This window comes from Ixodes scapularis, unplaced genomic scaffold, assembly GCF_016920785.2.
Source record: "Ixodes scapularis isolate PalLabHiFi unplaced genomic scaffold, ASM1692078v2 PGA_scaffold2__306_contigs__length_199485367, whole genome shotgun sequence".
Classification (NCBI taxonomy): Eukaryota; Metazoa; Arthropoda; class Arachnida; order Ixodida; family Ixodidae; genus Ixodes; species Ixodes scapularis.
In genome coordinates, this window is record NW_024609857.1 from 65,594,329 (window position 1) to 65,611,885 (window position 17,557).

Genomic DNA, 17,557 nt, shown 5'->3' on the forward strand with positions numbered 1-17,557 from the left:
ACGACCAAAGTGCACTAAAAATAGGAGCAAACAGGATGAATACTAGCGACCGTGTTTTTCGCCGCCAAAATATCTTTCAAGGTACTCATAATGCCGACGGGTAATTTTCTGAGATGAATGGTGGTTCAAATCTAAAGACTAAACCCACAGAAAATGTTAAAAACGTCGAGATGCTATCGCGTGTCGACGTAGTCTGCAGCGAAGCGCCGCAGAAACAGCCCATTTTTTTCTGTGGTTTGTTACTGTCTTCAAAGCTAACAAAGCGGAGAATGTGCGCCATAAAGTTGCAGTTTTAGTGTGCCATTGTGCAGGCATTCCACAGCTGCCAACTGAGGGCAAAATAAGTCTAATTTAACGTTTGGCTTTAGACTGTAATATCGGTCTGCATTCGAGGTATTGCGACACGGGTTTGCGCTCAAGGTGAGAAATTTAGCCAGTGCAGTATGGCGGCTGGCCTTTGGTCTTTACCGTACAACACGCAGCAGTGATTTACGACGGCACGACAGTGCGATGCTAACCAAGATACTTTAGAAAGGGGTTTATTGGAACATTGAAACAAGCCGGGGTCACAACATTCTGTATACTCGCGCATCAGTGGGCAGTGCATGCATGAGGGGTACCTATTCCGTTTCCGCATGTTTCGCTGGCGCCCCATCGCATGCCACCGTGCACCTTAAAAGAATGACGGTTATCTCTGTTCCCACAATCATGAGACCTTAAATGGCGGAACTATGGGAGCATTGCACTATTTTACTGCACGCGCGGAGCATAGACTTTCTTCATCCAGTCTATGTTATAGCCGCTCACAATCTACCAACGGCAGGAAGAAGCTTCAATTGTAGCGCCTCCAGCCGACACCGCTCAAAATAATCAAAGTCCCCACATCACCTTCTCTTCTTCAAAAAACGTCATCACAGTCGGATCGCGCTAACTCTGCTATTGGGCCCGAGTCCGACCTTCGACGCTCTAATTGAACACGAGCCCCGGCCGAACACTGACGCAGCACTCGTGCCCAATCTCAAGCCTCGATCGATCTGACTGTGAGGACGGTGCGGAGGCCTTCTGCTTATCTAGGTGGTGTTTCTCCAGCGCGAGCTTCACACCATTGACAATGTTTCGGCGTCTCGTGCACCTCGAGCGCGCAGTGAAAGCACAGTGGAAGGCATAAAGCGCATGCTGAAGGCAAGTAGTCCCAATGATATGCCACGTCGTGCTCACTCTACCATTCAGCATAACACTGCACGTGGGAAAAGTCGCGTTTTTCGGCGGTGAATAGCCTATTTCTACGCATAAAAAAAAAAAAAAAAAAAACTTCTTTTTTTTTTTAGCCAACGGACCGTAAGTCGATTTTTTTTGCCATTTAAAAGAAGGCATCTTCCTCTACCTCTTTCAGCTTTATGATAGAAAGAACAAGGACTATGAAATTGGACAGACTTTTTCATTCTATTTCTATGGAGTAAACACTACAATGGACAAGTTATCGGAAACGGAACGCTTTGTTCCAAGAGCGTGTTGCAAAAACAACGATACAAAACAATTGCGACTACACATTAAACGTAAGTACTAGTATTTATAGTTTGTTCTCACTTTTTAATATTATATTTTAGCCTTGTGTGGGCAGTAGTGGGAACACAAAGAAAAAATATATTATGGACCAGAAAATTTACAACAATAAACAAAGAGGATATCCTGCTGACTCGAAGCACGTAATTGATCGGTCTAGACTCGAAAATGCTTTTAATTTTAGAACGGTCGAACGGAACAGTTATGTGAATTGAGTGGCGCACCTTGAGATGCTTCGATGAATAACAAAACAGCATGAGCCTTTAATTACCGTGACACTTCCATTTGAAGTGAGACGATTGAACGAATGTGCGATCCTTTGTAAAAAAAAATAGCATATCCGAGGGAATACCTAACGCACCGTCCGAACACAATGACAACGGAGATGACAGGCTGTTAGGGAAGTTGCCACTCCGACAGTTGTCGCCATTACGACAGAAAAATAAACTTTGGCGGCATTGGGTTTGCCCTCCGGTTTGCCGCTTGTATATTTTTACGAGCTTATCCAACTCAAGACCAGTGATCAGAGAGCAGTGCTAGTTGGTGCTTCCGTGTACAAAACACGCAAAGTCGACGGAGGGACGTTAAATAGAACGGGATCGTTAATTAAAAAAAATGTGTTAATTGCTTCATTGATTTGAATTAAAGGTCTATTAGCCTAGTGCTTGCTGAAATTAAGATGATCCAAACACAGGAAACCGCAGGCACACCCCAGGATTTCAAGTCGCTAGAAGCATCGGCCCTCGTACTTATATGCTAGTTCCGTTTTCGCTCCTTGGTGTAAAATAAGCGTGTCTAAAAGACCAAATAAACAAATAAATAGGTCGAACAATAGAAGAATAATTGCAATCGCGATGATTCCAAATAGTATTGGCGTATTTTGTGGACGTCTGTTTGAAAAGTCGCTAGTTGCAAGTCGAACACGCGCAAGGGTTACTCACAGATTAAAGAAGCCATGAAATTATTTTTCTACTTTCGCTAAATATTACATAAAATTACTTTCTAGCGTTAAGAAAAAAAACAAAAAAACCTGCCTTAGTTTTGGTTTTTACGCAATGGCAGTCGCCAAAAAATTTCGAAAAATATGAGCATCGCTCATCCCCTCAACTCGGAACCAGAAGAAGCTGCAATGTGGCGTGGTGCCTATCCTATGCTGCCAACGATAGTCATAGCCACGCCCTGGGGTTGGCAAATTATGAAACGCGTGCTGAGCTCCAGGCATTGTTAGAGTTCGGCAATTCTCATCACGGCAGTGGTGGGACACGAGCCACCACCCCAGTGTCCGCCGAGGCATAGACTGTTACGAGCCGAAGTCGAGTGCTCACACAGTTCTCGTGTCCAATTGATGAGCTGCTCTCGACTGTTTCATGGGGGTGGTTTCGATCCCAAAATCATGCCATCAAGCTTCGCGAAGGCAAGACTGAAAGAAATGGTCCCCTTTTATCTTCGCAGTTTCGCCGCGACAAAGAATCTTCTGAATCAGTGTCGGCCTGTGCTATACTTGGTTTCAGCCTAGGTCCGAGCGTGGCTGTTGTTATGAGCCGAAGGTCCAATCAAAAAGCGCAAAAAGTGCAACGTCATGGCGTTCTCCGCTTTTGATAGGACGAGCCGGCGGAGGAGCACGATCTGAAAAACCGCGAACACTACTGGTCCTATCAACTGCGGAGAGCACGCCATGACGGTGTGCCTTTTTCGCCGTTAGATTGGCCCTTCGGCTCGTAACATCGCGCACGCTCGGACCTAAGGTGAAACAAAGTATAGCAAACTTGCACTCTCAAAAAAGTATGTACGTCTACGTCCACGCACAACACTCGGAGAGCCAATCAGCCAAGCTACGGAAGAAGCTCTGCGAATGACGATGCCGAAACATATGTTCAGACCAAAAAACGCAGTCTGAGTTGTGACATTAAGCAATGCAAGCGTTACGTTTTGCATTGCTTAATGTCACAACTAAGACTGCGTTTTTTGGACTAAACGTATGTTTCCGCATTGTCATTCGCTGAGCTGCCTCCGTAAGTTGCGCTAATTGGCTCTCCGAGTGTTGTGCGTGAAAGTAGACGCACAGACATTTTTTTAGAGTGTGAGTCATACTAGGACTATAGTACGCCACTGCTAAGCCATGTACATCCCAATCCAATATCGTTTCATGACCACTTTAAGGGACGCCGGGAGTGGTGAGTTTCGAACGTCCTGTTTTTGTGCCGCAGTCTATGAAACTGTAGCATTCACTGAAAAGAGCGCCGCGAAACCAATCACGAAGCATGAAGCCTTAACATAATAAGCCACACCCTGCTGTTCTTAAACTGCCTATGACTATAGTGCGAGTTAAACCCAGAGTATGGCATTGTATTTACCCCGTTCATGGGCACGATCAAGCACCAGACTGGGGGTGTTTTATTATCGCTTTTGGGAGTTGCGAAGTCATCCCTTCCTCCTTGTTTTTATAAAAGTCTTGCCCCTACATATGAGGGTAACAAAGAGGTGAAAAGATATTAGGTTTAAGTTTTTAAACTCACCCAGGTATGACACAAGTATACCCACATGCAACGCCAATGAACGAGGTGCTTTTTGTCGCAGTGTATTTTGAACGTTATAAGCAGACTCTTTATTTTAAGGCCTCCTTCGCAAGCCTTGGTGATGTAGTCGGGGGTATACTTCCAGGATTGCGATAGTCGAACGCGGCCCGTACACTCTAAGGAATGGCTGCGCGTCTACTTACCCGCCAAACACTCAAGGAGCCAATCTCTGCGATCAACTAAACCAGCTCAGCGAATTTGAGGCCACGGAGATGCTGTTTGACCTCAAAATTTAGTCTGCGCTGTGAAATTACGCAATGCAGGCATGACGCTTTTAATGGCGTAATGCCACAGCCCAGACTTCATTTTGAGGTCTAAACAGGTGTTCCGTCTCATCATTCGCTGAGCTGATTTAGGTAATCGCAGAAAATGACTTTTTGAGTGTTTTGCGGGCGAGTAGACACGCGGGTATTTTTTGGAGTTTAGATTTGACATAATCACAGCCCGAACACTTAATTTTATTTTAGTTTAGTTTGTTAAACAAGTACAAAGGGTGCATGCCTGGCCTTGGTGGACATTTGGGTAATAATAACCTGAGGGTACGTGCTTTGTGCACTGCTAATTCAAACCCATGGATATGGTGAAAATTGGTGGTAGATCGCGCAGCGGTTTGTTATAGCGAAGAAATTATTAAATTTTCCTATTGCAGATAATGCCTGAATCGGGCTGCATAATAAAAAAAAAATCAATATCACTTAAATTGTTATTTAACCACACCAGTTTTACAATGAGGTTTTAAAACAAATATTTCCCACAAAATTATCCCCAGCGAAAAAATTATTTTGCACCGATTGCAAACCATTTGATGCTATAATGTGCACATATATACTTTATTTTATTCGAAGAATCATCACGCAAGAAATATTTATATGAGGCTGAACAGGAATCGAACGAAATGCTTTTTTGAGTGAATCAGGGCGTTGACCTTGAATGCTATCTTCCACCTCGTTTGTCACAATCTAAAAAATGCCTTTGCGTCTACTTACCCGCAAAACACTCAAAGAGCCAATCTCTGCGATCTAGCAAATCAGCTCAGCGAATGATGCGGCGGAACATCAGTTTAGACCTCAAAATGAAGTATGCGCTGTGGAATTACGCAAAGCAAAACGTTATGCTTGCATTGCGTATTACCACAGCGCAAACAAAAATGCTACAAATAAAAAAAAATGTTTACGCCAAGGTTTGCACTGCTGTCATCCTTACTTTCTGTTAGTACAGGGAGAAACAAATCCAGAGCTGTCATAATCATTCATACAAGTAGAGGAACAGTATTCATCATTTCTATCGTTTGTGCTATGACAAATTCAAAAATTCGCTGGTAGAATCACACATATGCAGCAATGGTACGTTTTAGAAGCCTGTCATTGCCGCAATAGTTTGTGAATCTGTCGTTTTAGATTTTTCCTTAGCCTTAGCCGGTAAAAATTAAGGCTTTAGTCACTCTAATTTTTTAATGTACCGTGACCTCTAGATTGCTTTCGACCTGCTCTAAAAAAGAGCAAATACCTTAACAGCGAAAAAAAAAATATTGTGTATCCAGAAGTATTTTTAATACAGCGTTTTGTTTCCATATGATGTATATGATGACATTCTATAAAGGTTCACAAAACTGGCTTGAAATATCTCGAACAAAGTTACGGTAACATGCCTGGCATGCTTTATCTGAAACGATGTTCCAGATGTCAATACATAAAACACCATTTCCCATAGCATTCTTGTAACTCTATGTGGAACAGCTTTCCACATGTCAATAAGTGAGACGCTGTTTTTTATACCACCTTCATAGTTTATCTGAAACACTATTATGCATAAACTAAGTGGTTTATGGACCACAGTTTCTCCCAGTTAAGCGGAGCGTTTTTGAAAAATGTTCCAGTTATTAAGTAGAACCTAAGTGGAACAAGACTAAGAATGTACGCCCCCCCCCCCCCCCCCCCCGCCTTTTTTATTTCGGAACGCCAGTTTAATGTAGATATAAGCCCCCTGACGATATATTTTGCCGTTTCTTTGTGGGTGCATTGTTTGCTAACCTAGGGGTGTTGGCAAAGGGTGTAGTTGAATGTTAACCTAGAATCCAGTTTAGACTACAACCACTGCCAGAACTCACGGCTCTAGTAGCTACTCTTCTGTATTCTTCTTCCTTATACACACCCGTGTTTACCGGCGTCCGTGCACCTACCTTGGTGCAAAACTTTAGATAACAAACCCCTGCTGCTCTTGGTTGCACTATTTTCCCCATAACTCTGTATATAAGCTTTGTTTATGGCTTAGCGGGGTCGCTTTCTTATTGTTTCTGCGTCGATACGTTACGAGACGTTTCGGTCGAATCAGAAGCAGTCAAGCAAAAGAGTTTTACGCCCATTCTGCGCTGAAGAGATCGCATGCTGGGCTGTAGATTTGTAATCAGTGAAACGATGCACATATTAATTTAGTCGTCATCATAAAAACACACGTTTTGTATTTTAGAAAAACCGCTCACTGCGGAATTGCTGAGGAATCCTGACTTCTTGTATACCGCATGGGACGCTGTTCGTCGCGTAGGTAGAATTCAAAATCCTCGCTTGCGCATCGACAATTTCAAAGCGGTAAGTGTCCTGGGAGATTCGTACTAAAACATGTCACTATAAAAAGCATAAATGACCAGTTTTTGTTTGATCGTAAGTGCTGCCGTCGACCATGGCTCAAATAGTTTCTGCAGGTAACGACAGTGATTTCAATGGGCCTCGTTGGCCCCAAGACTGAGGTGATGATTCAGACCGATGATGATGTTGGAGTCACCTGGAAAACTACCAATGCATCTCTTAGAATTTCGCAGTCTTGTTGCCAATGATGACTCGGCTACTGTCTCGCTATGGGCAATGAAGCTTGAAGCGCGCTGATAACCCTCAGGACAAGGTTAGATTGCGTGGTGCTTCGGGATATCACACCACGCCCCTGGCACTAAATGTTCTAACAGAATTAAGAGCTGGTAAAATTCACGTGTTCACGTCAAAGCTCACAGCATCCTGTATTTCTTGCGCCGATCAAGTTCAGACATTCGGACTGCATTTGGACATTCGGTCTGCAAAAACAAGTTCAGACATTCGGACTGCATTTGATGTAAATTTTGAATATAGTACTAATATTACAGTAAACCTGAAAAAAAATGTCGAAAATATGCATGAGCCATGCATCTTTTCGACATCTTTTTTTAGGTTGACTGTAATATTAGTATTATATCCAAAATTTACATCAAATGCAGTCCGAACGTCTGAACTTGTTTTTAAGGGGCCTATTTAAATGTTTTATAACAACACACAGGATCTTTACATTTTAAATATCACATATTTTTTTTTTCTAGGGGGGGTGAGAGATAGAGAAGCTCTGTCTTTTCCATGAAATTATCAGGCTCGGAACACATTAGATGAGGGGATAATCATCACGGTAATTTTTTGTAATTAACTAATATGTGTTAACTATTTTGTTTAACTATGGATTTATGGGTCGTGTTGAAATTGCAGTTCTAATGGCAATTATTTTTACAGGCTAGACCTATTTAAAGTTTTTACGAAAAGGTAATATTTTTTTAAAGATATTATAAAATTGTTTTGCGTTTTTTTGCCCCATTTGATTATAGCGCTTAGGAAAGCGTCGCAGGCCCTGCCCAGATTGACACATGAAAGAGTGACGTCGTCGTTTAAATTATGTCGCTGTTATCTCTGCAGGTTGTTCTTGGCGAGTGAACCGATGGCACAAGTGCCGACATCGCTGAAACGGCTACGTCACTCTTGCAAGTGTCATTGTGGGCAGGGCTTGCTGCGCGGAAATTGATCGATTTATGACTCAAAAGCCTTTTCTTTTTCGCAATTATAAAAAATCGTCTTGCCTCTGTTGCTGTCAATGCTACAATTTCAACATGGTCGCTAAAACCAACAATTTGAAAGTTAATTAGTCAATATTAGTTAATTAGTCAAATTAGCACGACGAGTATTCACTCATCTGATGTCCAACGAACCTAATAAATGCATGGTTAAGACGGCACTCACGTAATTCTCACTCCTTTTTTACATATGTTGGAAATAAAATTTTAGCACACTTCATAACAGATAAAGGCCACTCGAAACAAAAGTGAATGTTTTTTAAATAAAATTCATAATATTTTTTTGTACAACACAATTACTTTGTTTACCAGGTTTGTCTCGTTGTCTCGTAAATTGTCTCATTATCTTGTCTTATTGTCTTATAAATAAAGTAAAAACCTTACATTGCAGAACTTAACATTTCAATACTTTCCCACAAACGCTCCATGACGTAACAAAAGGCCGCCACCTTCTTTTACCTGTAATTTTTTTTCCTTTCCGCGCATTCAATTAGTAATTAATTTCCACCTTCGAACCTACCTCTTCACCTTTCTCCTCCTCAACAACGAAAAAAAAAAAAAAGAAAAGCTCGAAAAACTGGATGCATACCAGAAACCACTATATTATGCATACAGTTTGTAACAAAAAGTTCATGAATTAGGCTTATCTTTCTACCGCAGAACATGATTGTTGGATGGAAGTGTATTGGACTTTGCCAAAAAAATGACGCTGCCCAGTGGTTCAATAGGACGTAATTTTTTACTGACAGTTATTTTCGGAAGTTGCGACCTGCTGCATGTTTTGCGTAGACATTTATGAGAGTTTAATCTTTTATCCCCAAGTGCTCAAGTTTAATATGTCTCGGCTCTCTGGTACGACCCTTTTCATTTGGGCACTTGGCGGGGAACGTGGCCTAGGGTGATTGACGTATGGACATTCTTGTCTGCAGTTGTGCCTCGCCAAAAAGTCAGGGTGCAAACAAGCGTTACCGCAATCTTTTATAATGTCTGAGAAGAAAAACACTTGAAATCTTACTTACGCACACACACACACACAAAAGACTCATTTTAAGAATTTAGCCGCAATATAAAGTTGTGAAGTGTTAACGCGTGCAGTAGTTTTCGGACTATTCAGAGCAAATATATTGTATGTTTGAATAATACAGTTTTCCTCAGTGATAAACGTTTATTATCTTTTTCTGATATGATTACAAAAAAAAAAAAATCACATCTTACAGATTCAACGGGGAAATGACAGTTTCTTCGAGTTTGAACTTTTCGGAAGGTTCATCGACTTAGGTGGGAAATCAGAGGCAAACACAAAAGGGGAAATAGAAGATATAATTAACAGACTTGGAAATGGAAATCTGAAATTTCCGTATGATGAGGTAATCCCAGCGTTTTCTGAAAAATTTATACTTTGCTGCAGGTTCAAGCCAAGCACATTCCTGAGTTTCTTAAAAATAACTTTAATCCGTTCATATGAGCTAACACTTAAAGGCGACTCTTTCCTTAAACTAGACATAGTTATAAAGTCATGATATCACCTTTGTATTAATATTTTACTGAAGGGCATAGGCTCACTATAGGAGCTCACAGGTCGTAGGCTGAAGGAATCAAATCTCGGAATTTTTTTTATGAACTTGCACACGGCCCATATATTCTATTTGTGTATGATTGGGCCTACGCGAGACTAGGACAAGACAGGTTAAAATCCACTGAAGATTTCCTTCGCTGGTACTTTAGCCAGCCCCGTTCTTTCGATCGGTGAGATATGTGAGGGTCATTGCAAAAGGGCGGTAAGCGGCTGTCCGGACCCACAAAACAGTTGACCATCACTAATCCGATCCGGTGCGCCTTTGACCCGTGAGCATATATCTGGTGAGCTTTCGTCCGGTTATCTCCAAACTAATGTTTACATTCTGGGAACATTTCTATAGCTCGTCGTTCAGCTGATTGAAACAGAACGTTAGAAACTGATAAATTCCAAAAAGGAAAGAAACGGGGAGAAAGGAGACGATGGGGATGAGAACGCGTGGGGAAGTTAGAGCACCGAGGTCTGGTTAGAAGGTTTGAAAGTAGACTCACAGACTGGCCGCCCTTGTCTCTGCTCGCTGTTTGAGCGCGTTCTACAGCCAAATCCCGTTTTCGTCATTTGAATCCGATATACTGCGTAATGAGCAGACGACTCTTTTTTCCATTGATAGGAGAAAAACAGCGGATAGAGACAAAGGCAGCTAGCCTTTTTCATTTAAAACGTGGTCCCCTGACGTCCCCGGATATTCTCATCTCCTCTTCTTTCTCAGTTCCCCTTTGCAGAGAACTGTGTCAAAGGTTGCCTTTGTTTAAGCGCAAAAAAGGAGCATACATTAATATGCAAGTAAAGGCTGGGAGGAGGGTTCGCGAACTCTGCTTTTGCGCCTAGCTCATTACCCAGGAGTACACTAAGGATCGTAAACATCAATTTCTTAATTACCTAAAATAAATGAATACACGTATTAATTTTACACTTGGGTGTTTTCAGATAATTTCGGCCGACAATCTCGGGTGACCATTTTAATTTTTACGAAAAAATATATTCTGTAGGCTCAATGTCCATCAGAAAAAAAAAACAATCTGTTTTGCGAAAAAACGATTTGTCTTTGCGGAAAAAAAAAAAAAAAAATAGAAGCACACACTCAGTGCGAAGCGCTTTCCGCGGATTTGCGCGAAGTTAGCATTTCGGGCAGCTCTCCCAAAACTATTGTCATGGTTAATGGTCTAGAAATATTTACTCACAAACTACGCATAAGGGTATTCAGGAAAATATTGTTCATTACGCATCGACGATGTAAATGTCTAGAGAAAAATCGCAAACACAGCACATTTCGCAAAAATACATATATTTTTTCTCCGCATCTATAAATGCCAGAACTTTAAAACTTTGCCAGCGTGTTGTCCTCTGTCTTGTTTATACTGGCGCGAAATATTGTTTTCCTGGGTAGCGGAACAAATTTATGAGACACGCCCAAATGGGGCCATTTGAATAATTATGAGCTATTTTGAAACTGAATTAAAAAAGGCCATCTTACGATTTTTTCAGAACTCTACCACATCAAGGCCAATGATAGTTACTAACAGAATTTGCAAAAAAAAAACCATATTGAAATATTATTTTTTGTATTTGAAGTTATAAAGCTAGAACTTTGACCAAATTGAGGCTACCGCAGTACCGTGAATGGGGAGTGTAGAAACCCATAGATAACAAATTTATTACTTTTGAAAAGTTTAAAAAGCTCGAGGGTGGTCACAAAGAAACAAATTGACAGCACAGAAGCGGAGGGTGGTTTTAAATTGAGAGTTTTTAGTGCGTTTTTGTATAACAGTAAAAGAACATGCGCGCGGTCCGGAGCGATTGAAAGGCACTCTCATGTCGCATGCTTTGCAGGGCGTGTTTTCAATAGCCGGCATTTAGAGTCTCTGTGAATGCCGTATATAGGAAGGCTTCTCCGCTTAATACATGCTTATCACAGCCTTTTGGCTGGCGGTAACATATTCTGGCGTGGCTGAACCGGCGGGTGCGCCTCCTCCCAGCCTTTTGGCTGGCGGTAACATTGTCTGGCGTGGCGGAACCGGCGGGCGCGCCTCCTCTCAGCATTGGAGCCACCGCCACAGTGGACCGTGAAGCGTGAAGGGAAGATATACACATGATAAAAGCGTGCAGGTTGCCTGAAAGTCATAGCAGTGATAAAAGACCTCAGAGATAACGTTCACTTTCACTTAAATTTCTCGTGGACCATCCGGCGGACGCCTCGTGAGCATTGTCCGTGAGTACTGCATACGCCTAGCGCTCCCTGCGTTTCGATCGTACAGCTTTAAGCGAGTGTCCTGCACTGACTATCTCAACAGGCAAGAAAAAAAAATCGAATATCAAAGAAACTTTCTCGGTGTGAAAAATTTGGACATCGCCTTGTCAAAGACGCATATGCCGAAAGCAGCTCACTCCATCCGAGATGTCGACGTTTTGTGTCAGAACTGCTTCAGCCACTTCAAACAACTCGCCAAAGAATCTCTAGAGATATTTGAGCCTGACGAAATATTTGTTCCTCAGGAAGCAGCCATCGAGGATCTCAACAGATTTGTTCAGTCAACGGAAATATCACCTCTGAAATCACGGAGAGAGTTGAAATCGCATTGTCGGAAGCCTTACGCAAGGCGGGAGCAGAGGGAGATCGAGAGCGTTCTCGTTAGGAAATTGTAATCAAGCCTTATTGTAGCATGTGGAGCCACGGATGAGCCTGGAGCCTCGGTACAAAGTTGCAACATCTGTCAGGAGTTATTTAGCAACCTGGCGATGCGTTCGATTGTTCTGATTCGTACCAAGAACGATGCCGTCTCCTGACCTTGCTCCCTTGGAATCTCTCCGAGCAACAGATCCAAAAGATGATTCCCTCAGCCACTCGCCACCTGATCCAAAAAGCAAGGGAGAACCATCAGACACTTGGAGTGTGGTCAATTCCTGACCCCTACACAAGAATGAGGATGAGCCAAGAGGACGTTCAAGCCGCACCGAATTAGTACACTAAAGATGAACCCAACTGCCCCCAACAAAGCTCGAACAAGAAGGGCGTTATTGGCATAATTTCAAAGGGATAGAAAGAATACGGGTGAAAACATCCAATGACTAGGTCCATTCGAGAAACTTTCTGGTTGTTTAAGGCGGCTCACCCTGGCATGGCCACTGGGCTCACCAAGTTCTACTCATTGAGGTCAGAGTGGGTGGAGTGTACATCTTGGCACAAAAGTTACGTGTGCACGTATTGCGCTAACATCAAGCTAAGTATTTAGGCCTTAGAAAAAAACATGGGAATAATAAGAAGTGTTGTAGACCTTTATGAACTGACTATATGCAACCCTCCATTTACGAAGTGTTTCCTCGGCCAGTGCAGCTCATGCCCAAGAGCTTAAACTCTTTCTGCGCCTGGCCTGGGAGTCCTATGATGATGAAGTGTCGCGCGCAGCCTGGGAGAAAGTAGAGCTGATGAGAAAAGGAGTCCTGTTACGTTTGTTGAACACCTTCAAGAGTGCTTGAGAAAATGGGTGCAACATAAATATATTCGACGCGAGCAGGGCAAAACGGTAAGCGAAGTTAAACAATTACGAGAGAAAGGTAATGTCCTGCTTAATTCTGATTTCACAGAAAACTGCACAATTTACTGCCTGAAGAAGTTCAGTCACATCACTAGAAAAATACGCAAGCTTCGATCTTCACATGCGTGGTGACAACTAGAAAAGGCATGTATAGATGCGCCCTCAGCAGTATGACACCAGCCACGATTCCGCCCATGCATTCTATGACGTTGCGAAAATTCACGAGTGGCTTGTGGTTGTTGCTCCGCTGTACGCGCATGTGACGTACGTCAGTGACGGTGCGGCAAGTCCTTTTCAGCACCGGTATCAACTTCATGAACTCCCGAAAACCAAGTACCTGTCGGTCAAATGAATATTTTCAGCTACTGGGCATGGCATGAACGTCTGTGATAGGATTGGAGGCCTCGTCAAACCCCGTGCAACTCTTTTCAATCTCCGTAGGCCTGCTACATAAGCTATTAAGTATGCGTCAGATATGGTGGATTTCCTCAAGACAAAATTACCGAATGTTGCACTTATTCACCTGCCAAGGCTTGACGTACAGGTGTTTAGGAAAATAAAAACGAGACTAAGATTCCGTCCGGCCCGTGCCTGGAATTCAATCCCGGCACTGCTGAAATTGCACACTGGTCAAATTTCTGCCGCACGAATTGCTGGTATCAAGAACAGGAGCGTCTACGAAGAAGCCACTTCTGAAATAAAGACTCGCTTCCACCAGCGTCTGTAAGCAGTGTAGTAGAAAACGGTTACAACAAGTCTCATGGACATCTGGGCCCGTTTGCTCGAAAGCGCAAACCGCGGCTAAAGTTAGCCACAGTACCTAGGAGAGGGGTTTTGAAATCAAGTGACTGGCTTGGTAGGGATGCGGGCAAACATGGCGGAAACTCGGTGAGTGAGCGCCGCTCGCTTTGGAACTAATATGTCGTTATAGCCGCGATATCGGGCGCGTTAGTCAGCAATGAATGGTGCAGGAGGCTTTCGCTTAGCCTTACCTCACTTAAATTGCAAAGCATGAGCAATGACCTCGCAGCCTTTTTTAGTCTTTAGATTCTGGCCATTCCTAAGCCTCAATGAACGCGATAATCGTCGGCATGGCGGCGTCTTTGGAAAGCGGATTGCCTTGACTCGATCGGCCGGGTATCGATAGCACACGAAAGCAGACAGCGTCCCACTCAACGAGCTTGAGTAAACTTAGAGCGGTAAACCAGCGGCCAAAAATGGCACCCCCCTCCCTTCCCGGTTGCCGCCATCTTGACCGTTTGCCCCACTAGTGATCACGTGACTTTAAATTGGCTGCGTCCATAGGTGCGCCAGATCAGATTGGCCAGATTAGGGTAAGCAAGGCCGCGGTCCAAAATTTACATGATCTCACTCCAGGGTAAACGTTCCGTACCTTGGCGTTCGAAAACCTACCCGCGTCCAGTTACTCGATCAGTCTCTTCACGTGACATGACCCACCGGAGTAACGCGGATCCATCCGAGTAAGATTGGAACGCATCCCCAGAGGGCCTCTCTGCTTACCGTGATCTGGACAATCTGATCTGGCCCACCTCTGGGTGCAGCCATCTTAACGTCACGTGATTACTAATGTGGCAAACGGGCAAGGTGGCGGAAACCTGGGGGGGGGGGGGGGGGGGGGGGGGGGGGGAGGGAGGTGCCATTTCGTCTGCAGGCGCTGGGTTGCGATTTACCGCTCTAAGTCATCCTCAAGCTCGTTGGTGCCCATTAGACCGTTTTCTAAATTACCGAAGCATTGAGGAGAACGTTGGAAGTGTAATTCTACGGCCCGCGCGCGCTGCCCTTCCTCTTATAAAAGTTTCGAAGTAAATAATCATAAGGCTTTGACAAACGCGCGTGCAAAGTAAAATTTGTTTTCGAGTTTTTGATTTAGAACAATTACTACTGCAGACACCAGTACGTGCAACGCGTGTAACTACAGTCGTAGCATGCACCTCGGCGCTTGGGAAATTTAGAAAAATGTATATTGGGACGCTGTCTGCTTTCGTGTGCTATCAATTCCCGGCCGATTGAGTCAAGGCAATCCTCTTTCCAAAGACGGTGCCATGTCGACAATTATCGCGTTAATTTAGGCTTAGAAATGGCCAGAATCAAAAGACTGTATAAAAATGCGACGAGGTCATTCCTCGTGCTTTGCGATTTAAGTGAGGTAAGGCAAAGCGAAAGCCTCCTGCACCATCCGTTGCTGACTAACGCTCCCGATATTGCATCTACAACGACATATTAGTTCTAAAGCGAGCGGCGCTCACTCACCGGGGCACCGCCATGTTTTACCGCATCCCTACCGAGCCAGTCACGTGTTTTCAAAATCCCTCTTCTAGGTACTGCGGCTAACTTTAGCCGCGGTCGCTTCGAGCAAACGGGCTCTGATGACAAAGAATAATAAAAATAACTTTACAGAACGGGTACCCTTCATTATTTATCTTCACGTCTTACGGCCTGTGGGTACATGTTCAAAGATAAGGACCATAAGCGCAGTCCAACTCTGTGTTGTGAAACGGTTCTGAGTTTTTATTATCCGTTTGAAGGTGACTGCGCTAGTAGCGAAGAAACCTGACCCTCGGGCGCCCCGCTGTTTACACCAATGCGCGCCGGAGAGGCAGGTGGAGCGCTCTAGGGTGCCTCGACGTCTTTTGGTTTATGGTGATGCTATTTCTTGTAGAGCACGATGCCTACAGAACGCGCTGAGAATAAAAATACGAAGCAATCGCCAAAAAAAAAAAAAAAACGCCGTTATTGTCAAGAGCTCGTGCAGGGAAGGGAGGCGCTCTTTCATGCGTCCCAGAAAAAACAAAAACACACAAAAAACACACACATACGCAAGCGTCGGGAACAAAATGGCCGGTTGGCATTACACTAAGCAAAGCGCATACCACTGAGCTCAATTCTTATTGTGGTGCGCGCTGTCTGCCGCTCGCCTCTCGAGCGCTTGCCGTGAGGTCCGGCCGCGTTCCACAGGCACTCCGCGGCGGCGGCTCAAATGCCGTGAGGAGAAGCGCCAGGTCCGCCGCGCCATATCATGCCAGGCAAAAGGCTGCAATAAACATGTGTTAAGCTGAGCCGCTCCGGTCGCTTCCTTTACGTGGCATACACAGAGACGCTACACGCCGGTAATTTTACGGTAATTTTACCACATATTTGAGTGCACAATGCTTGAATGTTTGGCGCGTATATGTATAAAGATAAAGCATATTTCTAGATGGCACAGATCTGTTGTCTCGATAATAAAAACGAATACTTACTTAAAAAATGTTTCACTCTTTGTTTTCAGGAAAACTACACAATAGACAGCGTGTGTTTCACCTGAATGTGCAAAGAGAGTCGCCAATTTTTATTTCTTCAATAAAATTATCTCTACTGCACATGCTTCTGATGCTTCTGGTGCCAAGAATTGGTGCAACCTAACATGATTTCTTACAAATGTGCTGAAAATAATAAGATTTAGCGCATCCGTGCATCAAGAAAAATATTCCTTGAACAGTTGATTTAAATGTTGTTTCTCAAACAGTATATATAAATATTTTTATTAATACAAAACAAACAACAAATCGTGTGCGAACAATAAAGAATCCCTGAACCAATTATGCCCGGTCTCAGCGTATGAACCATACTTATGGTGCGCAATACCTAGAGACTCTGTCTCTTCACCACCATTTGACAACTTTGTTACCGCTCTTGAGAACATCGTTTTTTTTATGTGTGTGTGTGTGTTACAGTCATTTAGCCATTAAAATGGATGCGTGCCCATTTCTATAGTTAATAAAAAATGCTGCCATTATATGCACGTCCTCAGTAACTAAAAAAATGGGCCGCAATCGCCGCTGCCGCTACGCTGATTCTTGAAGACACGTTAGAATTTCGCGCAGCGGTTATACAGGGTGTTTCAAAAAACGCAGGCCAAATCGTTCCTGCGAAAACTACTCATCGCAACGAAAAAAAGCATGTGGCGTTGTGGTCCTGGGCCAGGGGCCCATTTAAGAAAATTATTAATGTCCGGGATAATTAACTTGTTAATTATTTTTGACGAATTAACTTTTAATATTGTGTTTAACGGCATGGTTTAAATTAGAAAATTGCTCAGCATCATCGAGAACCACTAAACCAACAAATCGCAGAATGATAGAAGGCACGCGAAGCATTTTACGGCTTTCTCAAAGACCGCACAAATTCGAAGGGTTTTTAAGTTTCGGTTTGTTATCGGAGCGCATCTCGGCCCCGGCAGCACCGCGCCCCGTGGAGAGATAGTGCAACCAGACTCTACTGCGTCGCACGATGACAGCGCAGCAGAGGTTGGTTGCACTATCTCTTCGCGGGGCGCGGTGCCGTCGGGGCGGAGATGCGCTCCGATAACAAACCGAAACCGTTCCATTAGGGTCATAGCAGAGAGGGTAAAAGACAAAAAAATGCACTCCCCCTCTCACCCCGCACGTCG

The 17,557-nt window shown here is 43.7% G+C and overlaps 1 protein-coding gene across 1 annotated transcript in view; it reads left to right on the forward strand.

The window, feature by feature from the left end:
- LOC115325769 overlaps positions 1–16,432 on the forward strand; it is a 77,618-nt gene extending 61,186 nt beyond the window's left edge. The window contains exons 11-14 of the mRNA XM_040208061.1: positions 1,394–1,556; positions 6,606–6,724; positions 9,216–9,365; positions 16,397–16,432. Coding sequence (XP_040063995.1) covers positions 1,394–1,556; positions 6,606–6,724; positions 9,216–9,365; positions 16,397–16,432 — 468 coding nt within the window. The remainder of the gene's footprint in view (positions 1–1,393; positions 1,557–6,605; positions 6,725–9,215; positions 9,366–16,396) is intronic.
- The last annotated feature ends 1,125 nt before the right edge of the window (positions 16,433–17,557 follow it).